This window comes from Camellia sinensis, chromosome 3 (genome assembly GCF_055761805.1).
Source record: "Camellia sinensis isolate YWXY chromosome 3, ASM5576180v1, whole genome shotgun sequence".
Lineage (NCBI taxonomy): Eukaryota > Viridiplantae > Streptophyta > Magnoliopsida > Ericales > Theaceae > Camellia > Camellia sinensis.
In genome coordinates this window covers 207,417,274-207,443,558 of record NC_138963.1, presented here as the reverse complement: position 1 = coordinate 207,443,558, position 26,285 = coordinate 207,417,274, and the positions used below count along the sequence as shown (strand labels likewise).

At 35.6% G+C, this 26,285-nt stretch overlaps 3 protein-coding genes across 6 annotated transcripts; 1 reads left to right on the top strand and 2 right to left on the bottom strand.

Moving 5' to 3' along the window:
• Window positions 1-9,084: 9,084 nt before the first annotated feature.
• On the top strand, window positions 9,085-16,490 carry LOC114270319 (protein WEAK CHLOROPLAST MOVEMENT UNDER BLUE LIGHT 1). Its single transcript, XM_028211778.2, has 4 exons — window positions 9,085-9,475; window positions 9,603-9,657; window positions 13,029-13,920; window positions 14,232-16,490. The coding sequence occupies exons 3-4, from the start codon at window positions 13,063-13,065 to the stop codon at window positions 16,113-16,115; spliced, it is 2,742 nt and encodes a 913-aa protein (XP_028067579.2). The 5' UTR covers window positions 9,085-9,475; window positions 9,603-9,657; window positions 13,029-13,062; the 3' UTR covers window positions 16,116-16,490.
• Window positions 16,491-16,850: 360 nt separating this feature from the next.
• Window positions 16,851-18,697, bottom strand: LHCA5 (photosystem I light harvesting complex protein 5). Of its 4 annotated transcripts, none has more exons than XR_014365162.1 (7): window positions 18,451-18,697; window positions 18,223-18,355; window positions 17,825-17,937; window positions 17,603-17,707; window positions 17,436-17,515; window positions 17,196-17,284; window positions 16,851-17,102 (listed from the first exon to the last, which is right to left on the bottom strand). XR_014365162.1 is itself a non-coding variant. In XM_028211780.2 (7 exons), the coding sequence occupies exons 1-7, from the start codon at window positions 18,657-18,659 to the stop codon at window positions 16,963-16,965; spliced, it is 861 nt and encodes a 286-aa protein (XP_028067581.2). In that variant the 5' UTR covers window positions 18,660-18,697; the 3' UTR covers window positions 16,851-16,962. The 4 variants fall into 4 exon arrangements, 3 of the variants coding, with proteins under 3 accessions (XP_028067581.2, XP_028067582.2, XP_082778173.1); XM_028211780.2 differs by having other exon boundaries at window positions 17,196-17,276; XM_028211781.2 differs by lacking the exon at window positions 17,436-17,515 and having other exon boundaries at window positions 18,451-18,695.
• Window positions 18,698-19,056: 359 nt separating this feature from the next.
• LOC114270320 (protein CYPRO4) lies at window positions 19,057-22,589 on the bottom strand. Its single transcript, XM_028211779.2, has 2 exons — window positions 20,666-22,589; window positions 19,057-19,652 (listed from the first exon to the last, which is right to left on the bottom strand). The coding sequence occupies exons 1-2, from the start codon at window positions 22,307-22,309 to the stop codon at window positions 19,371-19,373; spliced, it is 1,926 nt and encodes a 641-aa protein (XP_028067580.1). The 5' UTR covers window positions 22,310-22,589; the 3' UTR covers window positions 19,057-19,370.
• Window positions 22,590-26,285: the final 3,696 nt, after the last annotated feature.

Genomic DNA, 26,285 nt, shown 5'->3' with positions numbered 1-26,285 from the left:
CCATGTGCCACTTACACAAAAAGTGTAAGTGTAAGGTGTAAGTATAAGTATAAGGTGTAAGTGGAAGGTGTAAGTGTAAGGTGTAAGGTGTAAGTGGGTTGCACATGGTGTGCAACCTCAAAAAAGGTGTAAGTGTAAGGTTTAATTTTTTACAAAAAGTGTAAGTGTAAGGTGTAAGTGTAAGATATAAGGTGTAAGGTGTAAGTTGCACACCATAACCAAACCCTTTGTTATTTTAAAAAAATTTGTGCACGAAACATATCTTCAATTTTTTTTTTATTTATTTCTTGAAAAAGAAAAGAAAAAAAAATGAAATCAAATAAAATAGAAATATATTTTATTTACATTTTATTTATTTTTTTAAATTTTTTAACTAAATACAATGTAAGTGAAGGAAAATAAGCAGGAGTTCTAATTAGAGCTACCATTAATATCCACTGTCACAGTATGTGTTGTATCTGTTATTTTTTTTTACTTTACCACCTCATTAGTGATGAATTTAGAACTATTAAATTAGTGCTCTCTAACACCGCCCCGTAAGTGAAATGTTATTCAACCATTCAAACGACACCTAACTTATGACCGGGATGACTAACTACTCGATAGGTAGTCAGAGCCTCCACATTCAAATCTGTTTTAAAGATAATGATTTGAAATCCCTAACTTAAATATGTAAAATGGTGGTGCTATATGTATTAATTAATATATATATTATTATATTAATTAGCATTATATTATTATTATTGACCTCACCTATTATATAAATTATAAATACTTAAAATCTTTAAAATTATATTACATCATCTGTTAATATACTAGTTACTTCATTAATTGATACATATAGCATTACTCTATATAAAATGATGTGATTATATAGAAATTTATTATTTTAAATAAAGTATTCATTTAAATTATATTTAATTATAAATATATTTTCATCACAAAATTATGAAGATAAAATTTATATAAAAATTATATATAAATAATATATATTTTTTATTTTGAGAAATTGTTTATTGGCTAAATGACAGATTTTGACTGTGGAGTTGAGTCATCCACTCTAGTCTCGTTTTCACACAAATCGTTAGCAAGTAAAGTTTATAAGTAATGAATATGAGCCCATTACGTGACATAGATCATATAAAGATAATAATGCTATGCAACCATCATCGCTTATATGAAAGTGAAATGGTTGAGACTTTTTTAACATATAATTTTTTTAATTTATTTTTATTAATGTGACGGAAATTAGATCTCAAATGATTGATTTTTAAATCAAATAACTGATAATAAATTTATAGATTTTATTTTAGACATATTAAGGGGCTCTTTGGTTTAGTTTTAAAATAATCATTTGAGTGTAAAGTTGTATTTTGAGTTTTAAGTTTTTGAATCATGATTTAAAAAGAGGATTTATTTGGTTATGAGTTTTGAAAATAATTTTGGAATGATTTATAATTTTTTTTTATTTTTTTGATTGATTGATTAATAATAAATAAAAAAAAACAAAAGAGAAGTTTTGAAAGTAATTTTAAATTATATTTAATTAATATGTTTCATTCAAATTATAATTAAAAATAAAAACATAATTTAAAAATATACCAAACAGTACTGGGAGTTTTGGAGTTTTGTCGGTGGCATCACCTTGACTTGTCTTTACCCACTAAATAATTTATAAAATAGCAAAGCATAAAATCACGTGATGTTGAATAGTTTTATAAATATAAAATTAACTAGAATCAATTACAGAATAAATTACAGAAAAAGTAGTGTTAGAAACCTTTTAAGGCATCACCTTTATTTACCTACATTAATGTTACTAGAAATTAAAGCTTAATTAATCAATTCTTAAATAAATTAACTACATTAATGTTACTAGAAATTAAAGCTTAATTAATCAATTCTTAAATAAATTAATAATTGATATATAACAATAATAAAATAATAATTAAAAGAACTTCCATGGTCGGCGATGAATTGCATCCTATTCGCCAAACAAACAGCCAAATTGAATGACCCTTGAGGTGTTATTTGGTGGTTTTGTCTCTTTTAAAAATTTAACAAAAAAATATTTAATTTTTTCATTTTAATTAATAAATAAATATTAGGGTATTCTGTTCAACCGTTCAAATTTGAATTTCTTTCATTCAAAAGTCTAGTCCTAAATTATTAGGTTCATAAAAACAGACTTTTGTACAATGACTAAACTATCCCCATATATTTAAAACCACGCCTCTTCCGTTCCATCGAACCCTCTCTCTCTCTATGAATTTCCTCTGCCACTACGATCTCCTCCCTCAAGTCCGGCAACGACAATAACCATCACGATCACTCGACGGTGCTTGTGTCAAAGCATGGGCAACAACAGATAGGCAACGGTGGAGCACTACGATAGTGAAATCATTGTTGTTGCAATCAAAAGGCAGTGGTTTGCGATTGCCAGTTGGTGGTTCTGACGACCATTTTAGCATGTTGCCCATGATAAGTTAGGATATGAGTCTAGAATTGCAAAAATGGCTCAAATCTTTAAACCCTTTCTCTCTCTCTATCTCTCTCTGAGATTTGTCTCTTAACTCTAACACCACTGTCCTCTGTCACTTCATCGTCGATCTTAAACTTGTTCTTGAGATAATAGAACTGATTTGGTCTTCTCTCTCTCTCTCTCTCTCTTCTAGGTTTGGTGCGCTTTCTCTCTCTTTCTTTATACGAAGTCCTGGTTTCATCAACGTTAGATCCACTGTTCGTTTCATTGCCGATGACATGTGTACAAGAGCGCAGACAAGATGCAATGGGTGTTGAATCTCTGTAACGCTCCAATCCTTTACATGTCATCGATATTGTCCGCTTTGGGCCACGCCCGCACGGATTTGTTTTTCCTAGTGGGTCACCCATCCCAGAACTACTCCAACCTAAGCACACTTAACTAGGAAGTTCTGCTAAGGATTTCACCACTCAGAAAAAGGCCTCGATGTTATATAAGGGTTCAGGTTTTTACTTTTATAGCCCAGGAACTCCTTCTCTATTCCCGATGTGGGGCACCAAGACCTTATAATCTCCATTGCAATGTACAAGGGAAAAATATTCGTTGTCTCCCGTAGTTCTTGCTTTCAAGCTCATCTGACTCCGATAGAACTCTGTCTTATTGCAAACAAACAAGGGTGAGCTACCCCGTGGGGGGGTTGCTGGAAAACTCTTCTGACGGTCAAGCTAGCTTTCTTAAAGAAGAAAACATAATACATAGCACTATAGAGAGAGAGTGGCTAAAGGTTCCTTACCCTTCTGAGTCTGTGAAAACCCTACATTTAATTATTCTTAAAAGAAAATAAATAAATAAATAAATTAATTAATTAATTTTATCTACAGTCTATCTGAATTGTATATTAGTATAAAAGTTAGTTTTAAATTGACCCAATTCAGTCACTAACAGAGATATTATTAAGAATAATAATTTTGTGGGTGTTCAATATTTGTTGTTTATAAATTATTTTAATTAGGATTCAATATGATAATTGTGCTTACTAAATACCTTAGTTAAAAATCTTAGTGTATCAATTTTCAAAAACTCACACAAATACAAATAAAAAAAATAAAAAAAAGAAGGGGGAATCAATCCTTTGCAGAAATTCGGTGGAGGCTTTCCACATGTTGGTTTGCATGCTTGTTTAGGGAAGAAGGGCTAATTATGCTCTTGGAATTGAGGGAAAGAAAACTTTAGAATGAAGAGAAAGAAAGAAAGAGAGAGAGAGAGAGAGAGATATGTGCTCAACAAGCATTGTATATATATATGCATGCAAGCCTTCATTGTATATAGGTGTGCATGCAAGCATTCGGTGGAAAAAAAAAAAAAGAAGAGAGAAATCCCTGAAGCAACCAAGCTTAGTAATAGGAGAGAAAGAAAAGTAGGAGATTAAGGAAGCCAAAAATTCTCAACCATTTTGTCATCCTATTACTAAGTAAAAAAACCCTTTCAACCTTCTCTTTTTTTTTTTTTTTTATATATATATTTGAAATTTTCAGATTATATACATATGATAAATTGTCTAAACTTGTAGATAGGATTTTATTGTATAAAATTTTATGATGGTATATTAAATATTGGTAGTCTAAAAATCATATTGTGGAATTTGGACTTGCATGTGTAGTTTATGCCATTAAAAAGATTTTTGAAGATGTTATTTGGCCCTTTAAATCTGTCAGAAAGTTGTACAAATTTTTAAACAATTTTATACTCAAAATTTGAAAATTATTTCTTCTACAAAGTTGTTGATAATGATGTCTAGTTCATCCACAAAATTTTTCAACAATTATTGAGTTTTTTTACGAATTTATACATATTTTTAACCAAATCTGGAGCTACAGGCAGATTTTATTATGTGTTTGAAAAATCATTAAAATTTTTATATTAAACCAAATCTGATAATTTCTAAGCCAAAAAATGAAATTTGAGAAGTCTAATTTCATAATAAATTTTTAGATCGTGGAATTGATTTATAAATTTAAGTATGGAATTAATTTAAGAAAATGTGATAAATCTGTGTCATAAACACTCTTGGAATTTTTAAGAATTATTTATAATTTATTTTTGTAAAATGCTTTCTGAAAAATGACAATAACATGTTTATTGAGTATTCTGTAGATTTATATGAATTTTAGAGTTGTATAAGTGATTTATTTATAATTGTATTTGCAAGATATACATTCTGAAAAGTTTGACAGATTAAGGAGGAATCAAAAACTATCTCTTCAATTGTTTATTTAAAACTTATTTTTGGGAAATTCTTTCTGAAAAATGACCTAAACATATTTATTGAATATTCTGTACATTTTCACGAATTTTAGAACTGTATAAATAATTTATTTATAATTTTTATTACCTAAGGTATAACCTGAAAATTTCTGGACAGATTTAAGATCATTACTTTAATTATTTATTTGGATAAAAAAAATCAGTTATTGTGTTGGTCTAATTCATCAAATATTGTAAATTAGTAATCCATGTATGGGTGTATTGTGGTTTATTTAATATTGTGCTAGTTTAATCTTATAGATTAAAAGTCCATACATGTGTGTAATTATGATTTATTTCTTTTTTTTTTTTGGTATCTACATTATTATTTCATACTATAGTTTAAATAAATTGTTTATTTAAATTTTGTACAATTGTTTATTATTGTGTGACATATGTAATATTTTATGTTGAGATTCTAATGAATTGGTATAACATTATTTGTAATTAAATTTTGAATTTTTGTGAATATCTCAACAAGTAAAGAAACACGAAATTTAACCAATGATACATTGAAATGTAAAAGTGATAGGGTGAGCCCGATTTAGAATCTTGCACAAGTGAGTTGTGAACCGTAACATGGCACGGGAAGGTATTTCGGCTCTTATCGGTGTAGGCGATATAAGGTTGGTGGTGCGGGTGTCACAACATAGATCGTTCCCTCGAGGCAGACCGTGATGTCACGACTCGGGTACGTAACTCTGGTACGTGGGCATCATTGGTAGTTACAATAAGTAACATTTAAATATTTGACCAAGGAGGAGTCAGAATTGCTCGTGGCCATTACTTAGTGGTTGAATGGAAATAGTGCTCCGCGGGGAGTTACTAAATTTATCTGATAAACTAAATCTGTGAAAATAAAAAAAATAAAAAAATGTGGACATATTCCTTATGATGAAATACTATTTCCGTTTGTTATATTTTTATTTGATTTATTATTATTTATTATTATTATTTCAACTGATAACATTTATTTTATGCTTACTAAATGTTACTGGTTATTCTGTTATTACACATTATTCATGAATTGTGAGTATTATTATCGGGGTGGACATTTTCAGGTTGTAGTATCTTGTTGAGCTCGTCGCTCACTGGCATTCTCGTTACCCTGGCGTTTTATGCTAGATACCGAAGAAATCAAAGGAGACACCGAGGCCTTGCAAGGCGACACTCAGCCTTGGTTAGCTTGAAGAGTGCCCAAGTTCCATGAACCATTTCCTAAAAATTCTAGTTTTTCTCTAGTTTTCTTTTTATATTTGTGTCATTTCGGTTATGTACTAAGACTAAGTTGTGATGTAGAACTTTAAATTCTGGCTTGTTAATTAATGGATGTTAGTAATCTTGGTGGCAATATTGATTTTAAGTTTCTAAATCTTATTATGATGTCCTTAAATTTGCGGCGTCACAGAGTCTGCTTATGCCTCTTTTTCTAGGCTGGCTATACAGTCCCAGATTGTGCGCACACTACCTTAGTTATCCTTTGTTGGATGCATGGTTGTATTGCCATCTCCATTCCTCACACGTGTATATGTAAATACTACCAAACAGTATTGGCCAAACCACCAAACGGTATTAACACATGCCATGAGCAGATTCCTTTCCATTGGTCCACGTGAAAATACCTAATTGTGTTATTACTTGGATTGCACCAAAGGTATTGACTTTGGACATACTAATGTCGAGCCAAGGCATACCGACTTCCAAGTCGGCGCTGCACTTAGTCAATGCCTTCAAGCCGATCGACAACGAGTACGACTATTATTAACTCGGCCGTATACCGCGGCCTCAATGTGGTTTGTTCGCTCTCCTCGTCTGACCTATCCATCGCTAGCTCAGTCGATCTGGGAACCTAGCCATGACGCATATAGCTGCACCACCGCAGATAGCTCAGTCAAACACTATGCTTCATGTTGGTTCGGTTAAACTCAACCCGACACCACGTTCCGTGCTGGCTTGGTTCAGTTCGGCCTAACATCGTACTCCGTGTTGGTTCAGCCCGACCTAACACAATTACCGTGTTGGTTTTGCTCCGCCACTGTTTGGCACAAATTCCCTTCTCAATGATCGAGCCATGGGTTAATGATTATCAATTCTAGGGTTTCTACTCTCATGTTCAGAAGTAAGAATGAATATGATGCACACCAAAATAAAATCAGAATCAGAAGTAGAATGAGAAGAAAAAAAAATTAATTTTTTTATAGTTCTTGATTGTTATTGTTGGTGTATTTTTGAAATATGAGATCTGTTCATTTTTTTTTTTTTTTTGGTAGTTCTTGATTGTTCTTTTTTGTTGTTGTTGTTGTTGTTATTGTTCATAATGATGATACAGATTGCAACAGATAGGGAGAGGGAGAGACACACACAGATAGAGAGAAGAGAGATTTGAATAGATAGAATTCAGGAAAAAAATTAAACAGATAATAAAATTTGGACAAATATTTAAACAAATAAAAGGAAAAATTTGAAGAAATAGTCAAAAAAAAATTAAATAAATAGTCAAAAAAGTCAATAGATAAACCAAAGTGTAAAATTGAAAAAAAAAAATGTCCTTTAAAATAACAAAATGACTTTTCACCAAATTATTTTATAAAAAGTAAATCTCTCACCAATAAAAAAAATATTCATTAAATCTAATGTTTACTACATTAAAATTTTTCACCAATTTTTTTGTAAATATTAAATTAAAACGACAAAAAAATTTGTCTCACAATTACTTAGGTGCCGTTTGGTAACACTTACGTTTTCAATTTTCTGTTTATATTTACAAAAATTTAAAAAACTCAAATAAAACTTGTTTAGTAAAATTTTTTATTTATAAATCAGTGGTCTCAGTTTATAAATTTGGCCAAAAATGAAAACACAAAAAATGTGTTTTCGTTTTGAGTTTTTTTTTTTATCACCTAACACTAGCCACCACCCCCTACCATTTTCCACCACCGTCTTTCGCCACCACCACCCACCCCCTACCACCACCTGCCACCACCACTCACCACCCACCTGCCACCACCACCAGCCACCAGCCATCCACTTGCCACCACCACCCACCCCTTGCCATCACTACCACTACCACCACCACCACCATTCGCTACCCACCTGCCATCTACCCGCTACCACCCACCACAAGCCAATACCATCCACCGCCCGCCACCACTAACCGCTACCTACTTGCCACCACCATTCACTACCCACCTGTCACCACCATCCACCACTTACCACCACCAGTCACCTACCGCCACCAGCCACCTGTCACCCACCCACCCGCCACCACTACCCACCACCACCACCACCATCACCTACCATCCACCATCCACCCGCCACCCACCACCCACTTGTTACCATCTACCACACGCCACCGTTACCCACCCACCCACCTACCACCACCACCACCACCACCATCACCCGCCACCTACCCGCCACCACCTACCACCACCCGTCATCCGCCACCCACCTGCCACCACCGCCGCCACCACCACCACTACCACCCACTCGTTACCACCCGCCACCCGCCACCGTCACCCACCCACCTGCCACCACTGCCATCCGCCACCCACCTACCACCACCACCACTACCACCACCCACCATGCGCCACCACCACCCACTCGCTACCAAGCACCACCCGTCACCGTCACCCACCCATCCACCGTCACCCACCCATCCACCACCACCAGCCATCTTCCACCCACCTGCTACCACCACCACCACCCGCCACCGCCACCGCCACCACCACCACCACCCACTCGCTACCACCCACCACCCACAACCCGCCACCGTCACCCATCCACTCACCACCACCACCCACCCGCCACCATCCACCACCCACCACCCACCGTCACCACTTTTCACCACCGTCTTCCGCTGCCACTTACCATTTCTCACTATTTTTTATATTTTTAAAATTGTTTAAACATTTTGTCAATTACTAAACGCGTTTGTAGTTTATGTTTTTCTAAAAATAAACAAAAAAAAAATTAATTTGTAAAATTTTTGTAAATATAAACTGAAAAGGTAAAGGTTATCCAACACACTTTTAATAATTTTTCAAGACTCGTTAAAAAAAAAAAATTAAATTAAATGACATGTTTGATCAAACGGCTGTGATTTGCGAAAAGCCGTTGGTAGAAGTTGACTTGGGAATGGGACCCCGCGATGAAGAGAAATCGTGAACCATTTCACAAAGGGTAGTTCCGTCAATCAGTGATACGCCTCTGTGTCTCGTTTTTTTAGACCGTTTGTCTCGCGTGACTCCACGTGAATGTCACGCGCACTCTTATTTGAACGCACAGGTCGTCCCTCTATTCATGGACGGTGTGAGGTGAGGTGACTTTATATATTCTTGTATCTATACCTGTATCTATATTTATAGAGAGAGAGAGAGAGTGTAAGAGAGAGAGAAAATTATATACTCTTGTATCTATACCTGTATCTATATTTATAGAGAGAGAGAGAGAGAGAGAGAGAGAGTGTGTGTGTGTGTAAGAGAGAGAGAGAAGAACAAAACAAGGCAAGCCCCCATGCTCTGGGTCGCAGGATTGAGTTGTGGTCAAAAAAAGAAAAACAATATCATGTCTATAAAATTCACAATTTTTTCGGACATATATTTATAAAAATAGGGTTTAAAATTAAAAATATTTTCAATTCAATTCCGAGAGAACACAGCTTTACCAGATGGATCTACACTGTGAGAAGAGGTAGGCTCCACGAACTCTCTCTGTCTCTCTCTATCTCCCAAATATAGCAGATTTTCAAGCTCTTAATGATAATTCTTATTCTAATTCTATTCTCTCTTTAATCTCATCTTTTGTTTATTATATCCAGAGACCATTAATTTCGTCTCCAATTGATTTTCTCTGTTTCGTCTCTGCTGATTCCGGTACCCCTCTCTCTTCCCTCTGTTTAACTTTTATTTATTTATTTATTTCTATTTTTATTGATTGTTTTCTATTTAATTGGCCGAGCTTGAATTGTTTGTGTGTAATTCGTGATTAATTTATGATTAGGGCTTTTATTATCAGTTTTTGGATGTGTTTTTTGACTTTTCTATGGAGGATTTTCTGCAATTTGAAAGCTCGACATCAAACAAAGGAGTAAACGTTTTTGATTTGCCGAGATGAATCTTGTATTATAAGCAAAGTTCATATAATCCTAGCTTGTTATGAGATTCCTAGTTTTTACTTTTTTTGCTTCAATTTTTGGTAATTAAATGGATGTTTTGCAAAAAATTGGATCACAATTTCTTCATAATTATCATGTTATTATGCAGCAGTTTAAAACTTAATCCAATCCACTTGACTAGGGGGGAAACTGCTAATTTAATCCAACTTCTTGAAGGATTTTTTTTTTAATTTTTTTTTTCTTTTACAAATTATCCAAATTAGTTGAATAAATTTGTTCTTAGGAAATTAATTTACCTGCTTAGGAATTGAAATTCATTAAGTTTATCATTCATATGTGAAAATTTGAATTTTTTTTTTTAAATTTATTTGGAAGGGAACGAACGAAGACATATGTATCCTGAGCATACATTTGAGTTTGTCGCTTGGATCAAGTTTTGGCTGTTTTGGTTTAATTTATTGACTTTGTGGAAAATTTTATAAGTCCAAAAAAAAAAAAAAACATGAAATATTGGCATGCCCTGCATGTATTTGGCTTGGGGTGAATGTGTTCCTTCTGGTGTGCAATTGAGTTGTTGAAATTGTTGATTGAGATATCTTAAAACACTCTTACCTTGCGGACAAAATGAAACATGATAAGAAAAACTTATGTATCAAGTAAATCCTGATTTAGTATATGTTTTGAATAACTGGTGTTTTTCGTTTTTCTTTTTTTTTTTTTTTTTTTTTTTTCTGGTTGAAGATATGTTTTTCCATCCATATGTTTGTTTCACATGAGTGCCGGATTCTACAATAGATGATTGAGATTTAAGGTGTAGTAGAAATGAACACCAATACTACCTATTAGGTTACATTTAATATCAGTATTTATGTTGAAGTTGTTAACCAAGAAGACAAGTCAAAATCCAAAAGGGATGTTATTGTTGGATTTGATGACTAAATGACATACACTTCGTTGATGTGATAATCTATTTGAAGAATTGTTTTAAATGATTGAGTATACAGTTTGTTACTTTGGTTAATTACACAATATAGTTAATGCTAAAGCTTTAATGAGCATTTTTAAAATCTATGTCCTTATAAGCTTCACAGAAAAGAAACAATGCAATCTGCCTCCCGCCTCGAATTACTTTGTCTGTATTACTTTGTCCTGTTGGTTTCCTTGACGATTGAGGTCTGAGATGAGTATTTCATTTTGGTGGTGTACATGAACTTGTAACAGATATAAATTTATATCTCTCAACAAACTAGCACGTGTATGCTTTTATAATTAAAGCAGATTTCGATCTTGGTATGTTGTTGAACATACATAATGGATGTTGCTTCAATCAATTTGGTGTATAAAAGGCATTTAGTGGGTCAAATGTCTGTATAGTTTGATATGATAATGGACTAAAATTTTGATATCGGTGATTGTGTACTCACAATTCCTTAAAGCATTGAAATGAAATTTCTTAATGTTAAAGAGTAACCAATTTGTGTAAATCTTGATATTAGATGTTGGCACACCTTGGCATTGTAAATGCTATTAATTAGACCAAATAATTAGCCTTGCTACTTTCCAGTTAAAAACTAAATCAGAAGTATTAGCATGTTGTACAAATTTATTCTGATAGTATTTTTAAGTGTGCCTCACCAATTTGTGCTATTCCATAGCTTGATTGCAAGTTGAAAAAAGAGCTAGGGTGTCTATTTCAGTACTGTACAAATATTTGGGCAGAGGAATTTGGAAGAGGGACAGGGAATCAAGAGTGTCACCCTTCCTTCTGGTTTTAAATTCTGAAGAAACCATTTGACTCGCCATTCAAATGGACATGGGTTTGTGTGTGCGTGTGTGTGTGTGAGAGAGAGAGAGAGATAGAGAGTTGACCAAGTGTAAAAGAATGGTTAATGTCATCTTTAAGTTCGGAAATAGCAGCTGGCAACTGTTGATTTGATTGTCTGACTCTACTGGTGCATTCTAGTATGCCCACCATCTCTTATGATGCTTTAATGGAAAAGGCTAGTGTGCGGTGTTGTTTCTGTTAATCCACAGTGCTATCAGGGGTGGCCTTACAGATTTAAGTTGATTTTTTCATGTAAACTAATGTCCTTGGATTCAAACTGCATCTTCATGCTTGACAGTAGAACTTTTACCATAGTATTGAGCAATGACTTCAAAATGGGATTAGATCGGGCACATTTGGGTTCAAACTTAGTGGTCAAATACACTAAAATATATTGATTATTGTGTAGGATTTGAAGATGAAAGTACAATTATGGTAGTACCAATAAAGGAAAGAGCCATCTCTATAGATGAGGGTTTATGATCAGTTTTAGGATGTTAGGAACATCATTGTTGCAATTCACTTCACTTGTACTGTTGGCTGCTAATCTCCTTTTATTCAATGGCCTCAATTTACAATTGGAAAATGTATGTTAGTCTGTATTAAAGGCACAACGGGGCTATTGGATAGGTTGTGCACATATTTTTAGTTTTTACTTGAATCCTGTTTTGATAGCTAAGATATTAGGAACATACTAGAACATAATACTCAAAGACAAATTATGAAATTTTATCAAAGCACATGATCTTTTGGATGCTTGATCTTGTGATGGAGCCTTTTAAATGATGGGGATCTTTAACTTTATTATTGTCATTGTTTCCTAACTCCCCTTTCTAATGATGAAATTTCACTCAAGCAAATGATAGGGTTTTTACATTAAAGGTGTGTTTGGATCATCGATATCTAATCTAATGACTATCTGTTGCTTTAGGGACAAAGAATATTCCTTTCAGCAGAGAACAAATATAAAAACCAAAAATCGGACAAACAAAAACTTGTTTTGATTTTATGATGTTGCCTTGAAGAAGTCCTGATTATAGTATTTATCAGAAATAAATGAACTCAGTGCTAAGTCAAAATTGAAGGCTTGATTATGGCTGTTTAAGTTGTTCTGCAGTTCAGTTCAGTTTCTTTGTTCTCAAACAACTAAAGATTACTATGCTTCTTTCTTACCTTTGTCTTCTGGAATGGACAGTGGTTAAGCCATAGTTTTTCCTTTTTATTATTTTATTGTTTTTCTATAACAGATGCTTTCATTTCCTTTTTAACTTATTTAGTTTTGGTAACTTGTACTTTGATTTCAGATTCGTGCTTGGCTTTCATTAGCACTTTATTGGAATGGAGGATGTGAAAAATGCAAAGGAGAATTGTCCTCCAGAATTCTCTGTAGAATCATCATTATCTTCCCAGAACAATGATCATTCAAAGAATATAGCCCCAATTAACCAAGATACAAATGGAATAGTGGAACCTAAAGGTGAGGGACCAATGATGGATGGTTCAAAATCAACAATACAAGATGAAGCAGGACACAACCAGCACAAGATTGTGATCGAAGAACCTGAAAGTATAGCTGTGCAACAAAGTTCAAATGGACCCAAAGTCGAGCAGGAGGCTTCAATTCTGTCAGACAAGGGTCCAAAGACATTGGAGCCACAAAAAGAGGAAAATTTAACCGGTCTCTCAGAATTCATTCCATCACCCTCACAAGCAAAACCAAATGACACTTTGCAGCAATCTCTCGAAGGTGGTTCTGTTCAAAGTGCCCATTTTCAATCAAACGACATTTCTGACGGACCTGCACTTGAGCAAGAAGCCTCCCTTCCATCAGACAAGAAACCAGACATATTGGAGCCTCAAAAAGAAGAAAATGTAATGAATGTATCAGAATCGATTCCAGCATATGCCTCAGAAGCAAAATCAAATGATGCTTTGCAGCAATCTCAAGAAGATGGCTCTGTTATCAGCTCCCATGTTCAAGTAGTGCTTTCAAATGAAGTTGCTGAGCCCCAACCTGAGGTTGACGAAACTGATATTACAACACCAGATCCCAACGACACTTCTGAAGATCTTAAAAAGGCTGACATAAACAGAGGTCTGATTGATACAGCAGCACCTTTTGAATCTGTTAAAGCAGCTGTTTCCAAGTTTGGGGGAATTGTTGATTGGAAGGCACATAGAGTCCAGACAGTGGAGGTATAATTTTTCTCGCTGAAGTTTGTTCTTTCAATTACTCGTATTGTTGTTCTAACCATATTCCTGTAGCCTTGTTTGTCTTGTTAACAAGGGAAATTATTTGCAATCAGAGAGCAAAGAAAAATATTTTATTAAGTTTTACCCATGGATTTATTTTGCTATAGTTTTACCTCTTTCAGTAACAAGTCAACTGAGGATTTTTCTCAAAATACGTAAAGAAATTGTAATATTCCTTTTCTTTTACTTGATACATATTTTATTCCTTATAATTGATGCAAAAAAACTATAAATTTTTCTGCTGGCCTATGCAGAGGCGCAAGCTTATAGACCAAGAACTTGAGAAAGCACAGGAGGAGATTCCATTGTATAAGAAACAATCCCAAGCTGCTGAGGATGTGAAAGTTCAAATGTTAAAGGAGCTAGACAGCACTAAGAGACTGATTGAAGAATTGAAACTCAACCTCGAGAGAGCACAGACAGAAGAGCAACAAGCGAAACAAGACTCTGAACTTGCCAAGCTCAGGGTAGAAGAGATGGAGCAAGGGATTGCTGACGAGGCTAGTGTGGCAGCCAAGGCACAGCTTGAGGTCGCCCGAGCGAGGCACACAGCTGCTGTTTCTGAGCTTAAGACTGTGAAAGACGAATTAGAAGAACTTCATCAAGATTATGGTTTACTAGTTTCTGAGAAAGACCTAGCTGTTAAGAAAGCTGAGGAGGCTGTTTCTGCATCCAAAGAAGTCGAGAAAACAGTGGAGGAACTGACAATTGAGCTGATTGCCACCAAGGAATCGTTGGAGTCTGCACATGCTGCCCATCTGGAGGCAGAGGAACAAAGAATCGGAGCTGCTATGGCAAGAGACCAAGATACTCTCAATTGGGAGAAGGAACTTAAGCAGGCAGAAGAGGAGCTAGAGAGACTAAACCAGCAGATTTTGTCAGCAAAGGATCTCAAATCAAAACTAGATACTGCTTCAGCCTTGCTGGTGGACTTAAAAGCCGGATTAGGAGCTTATATGGAATCAAAATTGAAGCAGGAAAATGATGATGAAGGGCACCTGAAAACTGAGCTAGAGGGAGCAGAGAAGAGGACGCACGTTGACATACAAGCAGCAGTTGCTTTGGCCAAGAAGGAACTTGAAGAAGTGAAGCTCAACATTGAGAAAGCCACTGCCGAAGTAAATTGCTTGAAGATTGCAGCCACATCGTTAAAGTCGGAGCTGGAAGGAGAGCATTCAGCACTTGCTGCCATTATGCAGAGAGAAGGAATGGCATCGGTAGCAGTTGCATCACTTGAAGCAGAGCTGAGCAGGACTAAAGAAGAGATTGCTGTTGTTCAGATGAAAGAGAAAGAAGCAAGAGAGAAGATGGTGGACCTGCCGAAGCAATTACAGGAGGCAGCTCAAGAAGCAGATCAGGCCAAGTCACTCGCTCAAATGGCACGTGAAGAGTTGCGCAAGGCTATGGAAGAAGTAGAGCAAGCAAAGGCAGGAGCAAGTACCATGGAGAGTAGACTAAATGCGGCTAGAAAGGAGATAGAGGCTGCAAAGGCTTCAGAGAAACTTGCATTAGCAGCTATAAAAGCTCTGAAAGAGAGTGAATCGGCTCAAAGCACCAATGACGAGGATTCATCAGCCGGAGTAACACTTTCTCTAGAGGAGTACTATGAGTTTAGCAAGCAGGCACATGAGGCAGAGGAGCAAGCTAACATGAGGGTGGCTAGTGCCATATCCCAAATCGAGGTAGCCAAGGAATCTGAGTTGAGAAGCTTGAAGAAGTTGGAGGAAGCTAACAATGAAATGGCTGCACAAAAAGAAGCACTGGAAATTGCATTACGGAAGGCTGAGACAGCCAAGGAAGCAAAGTTGGGTGTAGAACAGGAGTTGAGAGCATGGAGGTCTGAGAACGAGCAACGACGAAAAGCTGGTGGTGAATCGGGTCATGGAGCAGGAAACCCAGTTAAGAGCCCTAGGGTAAGCTTTGAGGAGAAGAAAGAATCTAAGATCTTTGTCCAGGTGCCAGATGTCGCTGATCATGTCCGTCAGAGGTCAAGCCCAAAGGCTAATATGCCTGTAAGTAACACTGAAAGTGATTCATCCTCTGAAGTTAAGGTGACGAAGAAAAAGAAGAAGTCATTCTTCCCCCGGATTTTGATGTTCTTGGGTAGAAAGAAAGCACAAGCAGCCAAGTCATCGTAATCTTCCATTAATACAAGTACATGTTGCTGCTGGTATTGTTTTCTGCCCATCTTTTTTTTTTTTTTTTCTTTTTCATTTACTTTTTTTCTCTGCAGTTTCTTGCAGTGACTTGAAACTGAGTACATTCTGAAAGAGTTTCTCTATTGTACATGTTGGGTAATTATTTTCTCTGTATGGTAAGTTGATTGGATTATATTTTTGATCAGGATGGGGGATTTGTGTGGATGGAGGGTTTGTGATCAGTTGGGAAAAGAGATATAATAAGGTTGTTCTGTAATGTATTGCTTGTGACACTGGAATGTCATTCTTGTTAGTTTTGAGTGAGATTCCTACAAGTTTGATATATAATGAAAGTATTTTGATTTCTCTGGATAATTTGTTTGTGGATTGTTGTTGCAAGTGAAATAATGATTCTCTCGTTTAAGACACACACACACACACACACACAAATTTATAATAATAATTTTGCCGAAGTGTACAAAGATGACACAAGGGACAATTGGCTCCACACCTCCCTTGTGTTGCTTTCTGTGCACTTTGTCTGTGTCTCTTGACCTCCCCACAGGAGGGTAAAAATAGTCTGCCTATTTGTTACAGCATAATGTTTAAAACATATCATCGCCAAGCCATATTTTATGCTCGACTAGATGTTCTTTTTCAAAGCATGACCTGTTTTTGGTGTGAATTTCCATTACTTTCAAATTTGAAGTTGATCTAGCATCACCAAACAATGAATTACATCATAATGGATGGCTATTTTAACTTAGTCATGAACAATAATCGATAAAATCTGTGCTTAAATTTACATTATAGAATGAGTGCACACACACAGACACAAAAACATTCATCAACCAGATCCGGCAAGAGTTTGAATAATAGTTCTGTGCCATGGATTGGAGAGGTGATCCACAAGGTTGTCAATAGGGCCAACATGAGTGATGGATGCTTGCACAAAGATCCCAAGCATGGCTACCATTGCGAGCCGTCCTACAAAATATTGGGGCACAATTTAAACACGCCATAGTACAAGTAGTGAGAAAGAAAAAAACATATGGGAAAGTGGAATCACACAAAACAAACCATTCTTGATCTCTTTGAGCTTCCATTCATGAGCATTCTTTATATCTTTAGCCAGGCCAAGAGGATTCAGCAAAGGGCCACCTGGGTATCTATTCAATCAGCCCAAAAAATGTTACCAACTTCAACTTCTAAAAATCAGTAAGTTCTCTTGACAAACGCCAAAATAAAATTCTTGGTTATAAGTCATTTGTATGAATCAAAATGTATTCTGAGAGAGAATCTGGGGTAACAGGCCATAACCTAAGCATTCTCCCGGATGAAGATTGTAATGATCCTGGTGGACCCAACTTGTGGTATGAAGATTGGGCAATTCTCGCATTCTATTAGATTTGGGTTATTGGCATATTAGTCAAGTTCGTAACAAAACTACAATTTTATGCACTCTTGTTTTGGTCTTCGAAAGTTACCCTGGTTCTAAACCTTCCAGTGTGGCTTCCAACCCAAAGAAAGATCCATCTTTTGCTTGAGATCCGGGACTAATGAAGTCCATGTACCTTTTGGTTTCAACAAATCTGCAACAAATTAAAGAGATGAAAAAGGGGAAACAAGAAAGGGAAATCAGATCATTTTATAGGCAAGCCAACAAATCAGTGACATTAGTGGTTATAAAGCCAGTGATGGTTCCCTACCCCATCAACATTAATTGGACAATGAACAGAGTTCTTGTGCTGGCAAACTGAAATCTTGTGGCACCAGCTTCATACCACACTGGCAAATTGCTGATTCCTGTTACGCGGAGCAACTGCAATAACAAACTAAAAGATCACCAAAATTGTATACCAACGAAGAGAGAGAGAGAGAGAGCAGACTAGCTTCAAATCCTATTTAGAGGAAGAGCATGGTACCTTTGCTCTCTCCAGCATTTATTGCTTTGTTATTTTCCATACTAAAAATTAAAAGCATATAAAGCAAATTGTATACAAGAAAGCCACTGAAGACAAAAGAATGACAGCCTAAATGCTAAATAAGAATAAATATGCAGTACACTAAATAGATAGATACATATATATTTTTGGCAGTCCCTCACATCAGTAACAAGAATTCCAGCAACTCCAGCCATAGCAAAGCGCGCATGAACCAACTCAGCCTGCACATACCACTTCAAGTTTTCAGGGTCCTCACCGAGCCCAAGTGGGTCGAACCCAAAATCTCCTGCTAGACTGTAAAGATCAACCAAACAAATGAAGAATTATCATTAACTAACTAGTTGAAGCTGAAGATATAAATCCATTGACAGAAATTCAGGGGGACTCGCCTTCCATCAAGGTAGGCCGGAGGGTCGAGGCCAGGAAGCCAAGTGGGCCGTTGCTGGGCTTGAACCACCACACCCCGAGAGTAATGTCTGGTATATCCTTTTCTAGAAGGCAGATATGGAATGGAGGATTTGCTAATGTCCTTGCCAAGGAATGCTGAAGAAGAAGAGCATGGCAGAATTTGCAAGCCTCTTCCAACTGCAAAGGCCATATTTTCTCTATCTGCAAGCCCACCAAAATTGGGGGCATATACACCACAAGGTCCACAACATCCAAGTAACCAATTAGCTAGCATGACAAAAATGATAGCATGGTCCCACTGGTCCCAATTCTTCTGAGCCACTCACTATTGTACATAAGTATAGATTGGATTGGAGGCAACTAGATTCAAAATAATTTGTTTTAAAATGAGCCATTACTACACGGCTTAAGTTGGTTCCATCACCATATGCTACGCTGCAAAAACAAGAAAACCCAATTTCCAAAAATGCAGAAACAGATATCACTTCTATTTCTCAATGATGCCTGAGGACCATTTAAAAAACTCTCTTGCCCTAGAAATCACAAGAAACAGGAAGAGTAGAAATCATAGCGACGCATAAAACTTATTTCATGCAACAACATATCCACTTTAACTTCAACATCTTTCCTCAAAACAACCAACATCTAATTCTTTTAACGTATTACAACAACAATAAAATTATTAGGGCTCAATCAAATCACTTGCAACATGGTCTCTAAACTTACTAATTAAAACAAGAGTACAATTAGGAAAGTCAATTCTGGAAAGGCTTCCAAATATGCTCCAACCAAACAACAAACTGCAATACACTAAAGAAGGGCCTACAGAAAGCATCTGATACAACTTATTGATAGAACTTGACGCGTGCACAAGTAAACAAAAGGGCTTTGTTTAAGCATGTCATCGCCTGCTAGATATACTGAACGAGCTAACTTTCATGGGGGTTGCAACCACTAGAGGAGCTTCAGGTGACTCGCTGACTGCAAATTTCTCGTGCATGAAGCGACTATCGACTATGGAGTCATCTTTCAGAACTATCTTGTAGCAGTAACAGCTCTTCAAGCCCACCTGATTTCGATAGCACTCATGAGAACCATCCTTCACCTGTTGGAAGTTCCATATTACACTGAACTTGCCAACTGTAGCAACCAGATGGCGCTCCTGCTTCCCGTTCTCGGTCACCTAATAAATTTTGCGGCAATGTCAGAATCAATCCAAAGGAGTGCTATAAAAAACCAACAAAAGGCACTGATTCTAATGGTACTATAAAGATTTGTTTGACATGTCACAACAAAAAAGATCATGAAATTTCAACAAATAACATATTTGAAGGGATGCCATCAAATAGCTATGGTGTAAAAGAAATGACGTGCAAAGGCATTCTATTTGCAAAAGAACTACAATATTGAGACAACATACTTTGCAACTCTCTTCACGTTTGTTAAAAGAAAATGATGGTCTTTCTACTACTTTTAAAAACTGCCTTTTTGTTGTGAATCTTCTAATATAAACAATTCTAGGTTCCACGTTTTAGCATAACTGTCCAATATAACAAGTAACAACCAACTATGAAGCAGGCACACCTGTCCGCAGGTCACATATTGGTGTCCGACACATGTCGGACAGAGATATGGATACTCACTGAACATGTTCCGGTCATGTGTCAGACACACCCTGTGTCAGACACACCAGAGGAATGAAACACGTTAGGGACATGCTGGGGAGGAAATCATGCACCCTTTAGAGACAATGAAACTGGTTCTAACGATATTCCTTAAAACTCATTGTGCAGTCTCATTACAGAAAGTCATCCACAGATGAACCGTCAGTTTTGAACTCACAATGTTTGCCTATCACATGCAAATCGCATTTTAATCAGAATTTTAATTTTAGCATTGACAACAAACAAAAATGAAACAACAACTAGTTCACAATCAAGAATACAACAAATCATTGAAAATACACAATCTCTTAGCATTGATTTAACAGCATCATGCAGAACTAGAAACAATAGCATGGCAGTGGCACTGACCAAACCGAAACTGAAAAAGACACTTTTGACATATTTCCGTAGCAAAGTAGCAGGAAATAACAAGCACAAGAATTAACAAATCCCAAGCTGTAGGTTAACAGGAAAAAGTGAAAACATAAAAAACAAGCAGCAGAACACAAGAAAGGAAAAAATGTGCTCATACCCATGAGAATTGAGCACCCCGGAACTTATTGTTTACCCCAGCCATATGAGAATCAAGGGGAGTCAGCTTCAACAATCTGGGAGCCGATATCCTATTCCCCATACGACCACCAAAACCTGTTTTCGTCTTCCCATCCTTGTCAGTAAATATAGTGCAGACAAGGATTAAATAGGTATCTGTTGTGCCCAATATCCACTTCCCATCAAAAGTAACATCAACATGAGTGATAGGCGAACCAAGGCCTGGAAAAGCAGTTTTCGCCTGCCTCATAGAATTGTTCGAATACAATCGGATCTTCCCATCAAGAGAACCAACAACGATCGAGCCATCGCCAGTAGTTGCAAAGCACTGAAAATTTGTTCCTCTAGAGAACTGATGACCTTGGGTCCAATTCAAGACAGGGGCACTAGCAGTAGCAAGATTTTGAACCATCCCATTCCTATCCCTCATATCCCACCTACAAAGCCTGTTATCATCCAATCCCAAAAATGTTGATCCTGATGGATCCATTTGGGCTCCCTTACTATCATTTGTAATATCCCTCATTGTAATATCAGTTCCATCTTTCTCAAACTTCCACTCAGTAACAATCTTACCAGTTTCAATGTCAAGCTGATGTAGCCCTGTTGTACATGGCTTCCCATCAATCTTGGGACTCATTAAGAGCATGTTAGTTTCAGCCCTCATAAGAAGAGCCTTCTTTGAACCTGAATGCAACGTACTCGATTGCCCTCCATAACCCCCACCACCCTCAAAATTCACATAAACACCTTTCCCATGAATTCCATGACTAAAATTTTTAACAACCTGAATACCTGAATTGCTCACCAAGAAGCTATTGTCCAATGCTCCTAATGCCAAGCTCTGTATTGCCACGCCATGCTCAGCCACCTCTTCGAACTCCTCCCTCAAATCATGACTGGGTCTCACTGGCGTCGCTGAACCAGGGCTTTTCAAAAAACTATCTTCCGCATCTTCCCACACAGAATCGTCCGCAGCTTCAGGATTAGCCCACCCAATAAAATCTTTCCCATAAACTTTAACCTTATTCGCATCATTCGATTCAAACCCATAAGTGTTCTCAAACAAACAATCCTGAAACTTGGTGACAAACCCTTTGTAATCTTCCTCACTGAAAAATTTCATTGCCCAAACACCCTGAGACACAAAATCAACCCTACGTTGGTCTCCAAAACTCTTCAATTGCAAGTCAGTACCAACCTTGGCTTTAACCTTCGACCCAACCTTCAAAACCCACCACGAATCTCCACTTTCTTCATCATCCTCGTCGTCCTCGGCCTCAGAGGAGTCGATTTGGGAGGTTTTGACGAAGTAAAAGGATGCGATTTTGTCGGAGACGATCCATTTGGATTTGGGTGTGTTCCCACCGACGTGAAGGTAGAGCTTGACGGCGTTCTTGAGGTTTGGGTTGTTTGAAGGGTACTTCAGCTTGAGGGCTTTGAGCTTGGCCTCGACCTCGTCCATAGACGACGGCGTTTTGGGTCTTCTACGCCCTGAAGATCTCTGTTCTTCTTCAACATCTTCGTAGGTCTCATCTTCTTCTTCTTGAGTTTGTTCCTCTTCGTCTTGTTCATCTTCGGAGTCTGAGCTCTCTAACTCTTCGCGACTGTGAGAACCACCCATTTGTTGTTGTTGATTTTGAGGTTGATAGATGCAGAGATTGTATGCAAATGGGAGAGAAATTAGGGTTTCTGGCTCTGATGGTTCGGGTGAACCTTGAAGAGCGCCAACTTTTTAGTTTGAAATTTTGATCGTTGGGGGGTTTCGAACTAGGGCTTTCGATGGAGACAGAACGCCTATAACCGGTTACCGGCTGACCGCGTCAACTAGGTGCTCACGGATCGGTTTTTAACCGTTGATTTATGATTTGGATCTGCTCGTTTGTTCGTGGCTTAGGAAAAATTAAACCTCCAACCGACCGTAGTATGAGTTGTGAACTGTGTGGATAGGGTTTGCAGATATACAAATAATTACAGATAATTTGTGAATTGAACTTTTTTTTTATTTAAAACTTTAATTTTAGACTTATTTTTTTTCATTTTCTAAATATTTATTTCAGACATCCTCATTTTTTAATTATTATTTTATGCTATAAAATTACATATTTCTTATCATAAAATCATTGGCCTTGTTTCGTTTAATTCTCAATACATAATTTTTGAAAAAATTTTTCAAAATTTTGTATGGTAGGAAATTTTTTTCCAAAATTACTTTCTCTTCTTACATATCAATCAATCATTTTTTCTCTCTCCTTTTTCCTTTTCAATAATTTTTTCTCTTACACACAGCTATTCAACTACAAAAAAATATCAAATCATTCTTAACTTTTATACTCTAAAACTATTTCCAAAATATACAACCAAACAAATTAAATTTTTTTTTTAACTCTTTTCCCAAAGTTTTTTTTGAAAATTTATCTCTCAAAACCAAACCAAACACACCAATTATTTTTTGATCATTTTTTATTCATAATATTTTAATCTTGGGTGAATTACACTAATAGTCTCTATAGTTTGGGATTTGTGTCACTTTGGTCCCTGACTTTTCAATTATGGCATATTTGATCCTGAATTTTGAATCTTATTCCAAATAAGGACAATTAAAGATATCATTAGATTCTTCAAGGGTAAAATCATCAATTTGATAAAATATAAACTAATTTGACAAAAATAAATGTCAAACAAATATTTTTAAATTTTTAAAAATTATTTCTACCCACTAAAAATAAAATTATGTAAAATTGATAAAACTTTTAAACATTTATTTTTTTTTTACCAAATTAATTTTTATTATGTGTTTGAATAATGATCATGTAAAATTAATTTTAAAAAATTAATCATGTAATTTTTATTAATTTTACATAATTTTATCATTCGTGGATAAAAATAATTTTTAAAAAGTTAAAATATTTTTTTGACATTTATTTTTGTCAAATTAGTTTATATTTTATTAAATTGACAATTTTGCTCTTAAAATTAAACAATGGTATCTTCAATTGTCTTTATTTGGAACAAGATTCAAAATTTAGGATCAAATATGTCACAATTGAAAAGTCAGGGACCAAAGTGACACGAGTCCCAAACTATAGGGACTATTTGTGTAATTTGTCCTTTAATCTTAGAGATTCAGAAAGTGATAATCCATACTTTAAAAATAAAAAAAAATTTCCATTTACGTATATAAATAAAAGAAGTTCAATTTACTAAAAATATATATCATATATTATGTATGTGTGTATGGCGGTGTTTGGCAAGATTTTGGTTTAGGGTTTTTTTTTTTTTTTTTTTTTTTTTTCACTAAAAGACAAAGTTTTTGCAAAACCATAAAAAAATAAATCCAAACAAAATATCGCATCCAATTCCATAATCATTTTATTTTTTCTCTCACAAACATTATATCCAATCACAAAAAAATCCAACTATCTTCCCACACATCAAAAAAAATTTCTCTAATATTATCCTACAACTAAAAAAATCTACCTAAAAACCTACTTTCGAAGCACCCACTATATGTATACACATCAATGTGAGTAATATTAGCAATCAATTTTCTGTTTCTGCAAAAAAATTATATGAACGAAATATTGATAATCTTAGTGAAAATCAAATTCTTCAAAAGCTAAATCACATGTCTATGGTCGCTAATAGTTATCTTAGTAATTATCCTAGCTGCACTCAACGTGAAAATCGTCTCTTTACTTACTTCTGGTTTTACTAGTATGCTTAAATTTTGGTGGGACAAATATCTCACTCAGGATATGCGTGAAGATATTCAAAATGCAGTCCAAGTTAATGGAAATGACTTCCCTATATTTGATAAAGACATAGGAACAATATATATATTATATTATGTATGTGTATATATATATCTACTAATATGGACGGGTAAGATTGTCCAAAATTTTATAATTAAAAAAAGAGTAAAGTGTAGGCAGGTGTGTGCGGGTGCGGGTGCGGGTGAAACCCGCAACCTGCCCACAACCCAAAACATGAAAATATTTCAAACCGCATCCAATCCTACTACATGTTTGAAAACCGCCCGCACATACACGAATCGGATCGAATTGGGTGGTTTTCATGGGTTAGATGACTCTATGCTCAACCCTAGTGTCAACCTAAACAATTAGATCATGAAGGGCGCGCTACTGGCTTGGTCTTGGGTTTGAGTTTGGACTAGGATTCTATCCATAATACATTTGCATGCTCAGGTTATGTGACCCGATATTGTCTTTTGTTGTGTATTTTGAGTTAAGTAATATTATACAAATAAAAAATTTACACATAGGTCATGTTTATTTGGTTCTTTGGGAGGAAGATTGGACTAATAGTCCGTGAGACCTATTTAAAGATAATTTGGTTAGAGACATGAGTGATAGGATTATCTATCCCTTGTTCTAGTAATCTCTCCATTGGTAGGACTATCAATCCCATGGAGGGGTTAAGATTAGATATTAAGTGAGGGGGATTAGTGAATTTTTAAATAATTTTTAAGCAAAATTTATATTTTTTAGAACAAAAAATATTTATAATATTAAAAAAATACTAAAAATTTAAAAATATTAATTTTATATATTAATACTATCAATAATATTACTAATTCAGTGGTGTACAACCAAACACTATTTATCCTACATCTCCAACTTAATACCACAACACTAATAATCTCTTCAGTCAATCGTATCGTACTCTTAATCCACTTTATCATATGGAGCCAAACAAATGTGGTCATAATGATATAATTCATTGTGGATTTTTTATTTTAAAACAAATATTATTAAAAATTAATTTATTTACAATAATAATTTGTCATATTATTCTTCTAAAATTTTTTGTATGAATTTTAGTCGTGATTCTATTTATACCACTAATTTATCTCTTTACAGCCTTCATCTTATTACACCACTAAAAAAAAAATGTGATTCTCATTACATCTATTATACTACCAAAACTAATCCTAAACTAAAAACTCTTCAAAACCCTTTCAGTTTTGTTAATAATACAATGCTAAAACATTTGAATTACTCTAGTACTGTGTTACTAGGCAAACTAATTTTTTCCAATCATTCGATTAGACCATTTTACTTTACTTAACAAGAAATTAGTTAGAGTCTATTTAATGCTGTATGCACCAATTAGTGTACTAACTAGTGCATCAATTGATGATGTAACATAATTTAAGAGGTTTTTGATATTTGTAATTTGTATAATGAATGAGGTCAATAATAATGTCATAACTAGTGTTGGTATACTAACTAGTATACTAGTTGGTGCATGTAGCACCACTATTTGTGAAATGCATATTCGGTAATACATTACTATACAAATTAGATTATTCCTGTGGGGATATATTTTCTGAGTACCAACACGTGGCCAAGGTGACGCCGACGTGTCAGCCGAGGTGCCACGTGTCCTGATCATGACGCTGAGGTTAACTCGGCTAGATCGAGGTTACCTCCGAAGATATCGAAATTCGGGATAAGCGGATAAGACACAAGAGTCCTAGAATGAGGAAGGACTTCAGCATGGATAAGGATATCTCTTGGAGAGTCCAGGATAAGCAGTGAGCAGAAGTCCATTGAAGCTAGGCTTCTATGGGGACT

What these genes read in the sequence shown, in the direction of transcription:
- LOC114270319 (XM_028211778.2), top strand. Translation starts at nt 13,063, where the DNA reads ATGGAGGATGTGAAAAATGCAAAGGAGAATTGTCCTCCAGAATTCTCT. An exon ending in ATAGAGTCCAGACAGTGGAG is followed by an intron (nt 13,921 to 14,231) that starts GTATAATTTTTC and finishes TGGCCTATGCAG; the next exon opens with AGGCGCAAGCTTATAGACCA.
- LHCA5 (XM_028211780.2), bottom strand. Translation starts at nt 18,659, where the DNA reads ATGGCCTTTGCAGTTGGAAGAGGCTTGCAAATTCTGCCATGCTCTTCT. An exon ending in CCGGCCTACCTTGATGGAAG is followed by an intron (nt 18,356 to 18,450) that starts GCGAGTCCCCCT and finishes TGATCTTTACAG; the next exon opens with TCTAGCAGGAGATTTTGGGT. An exon ending in GTCCAATTAATGTTGATGGG is followed by an intron (nt 17,708 to 17,824) that starts GTAGGGAACCAT and finishes AATTTGTTGCAG; the next exon opens with ATTTGTTGAAACCAAAAGGT.
- LOC114270320 (XM_028211779.2), bottom strand. Translation starts at nt 22,309, where the DNA reads ATGGGTGGTTCTCACAGTCGCGAAGAGTTAGAGAGCTCAGACTCCGAA. An exon ending in GGGGTGCTCAATTCTCATGG is followed by an intron (nt 19,653 to 20,665) that starts GTATGAGCACAT and finishes AAAATTTATTAG; the next exon opens with GTGACCGAGAACGGGAAGCA.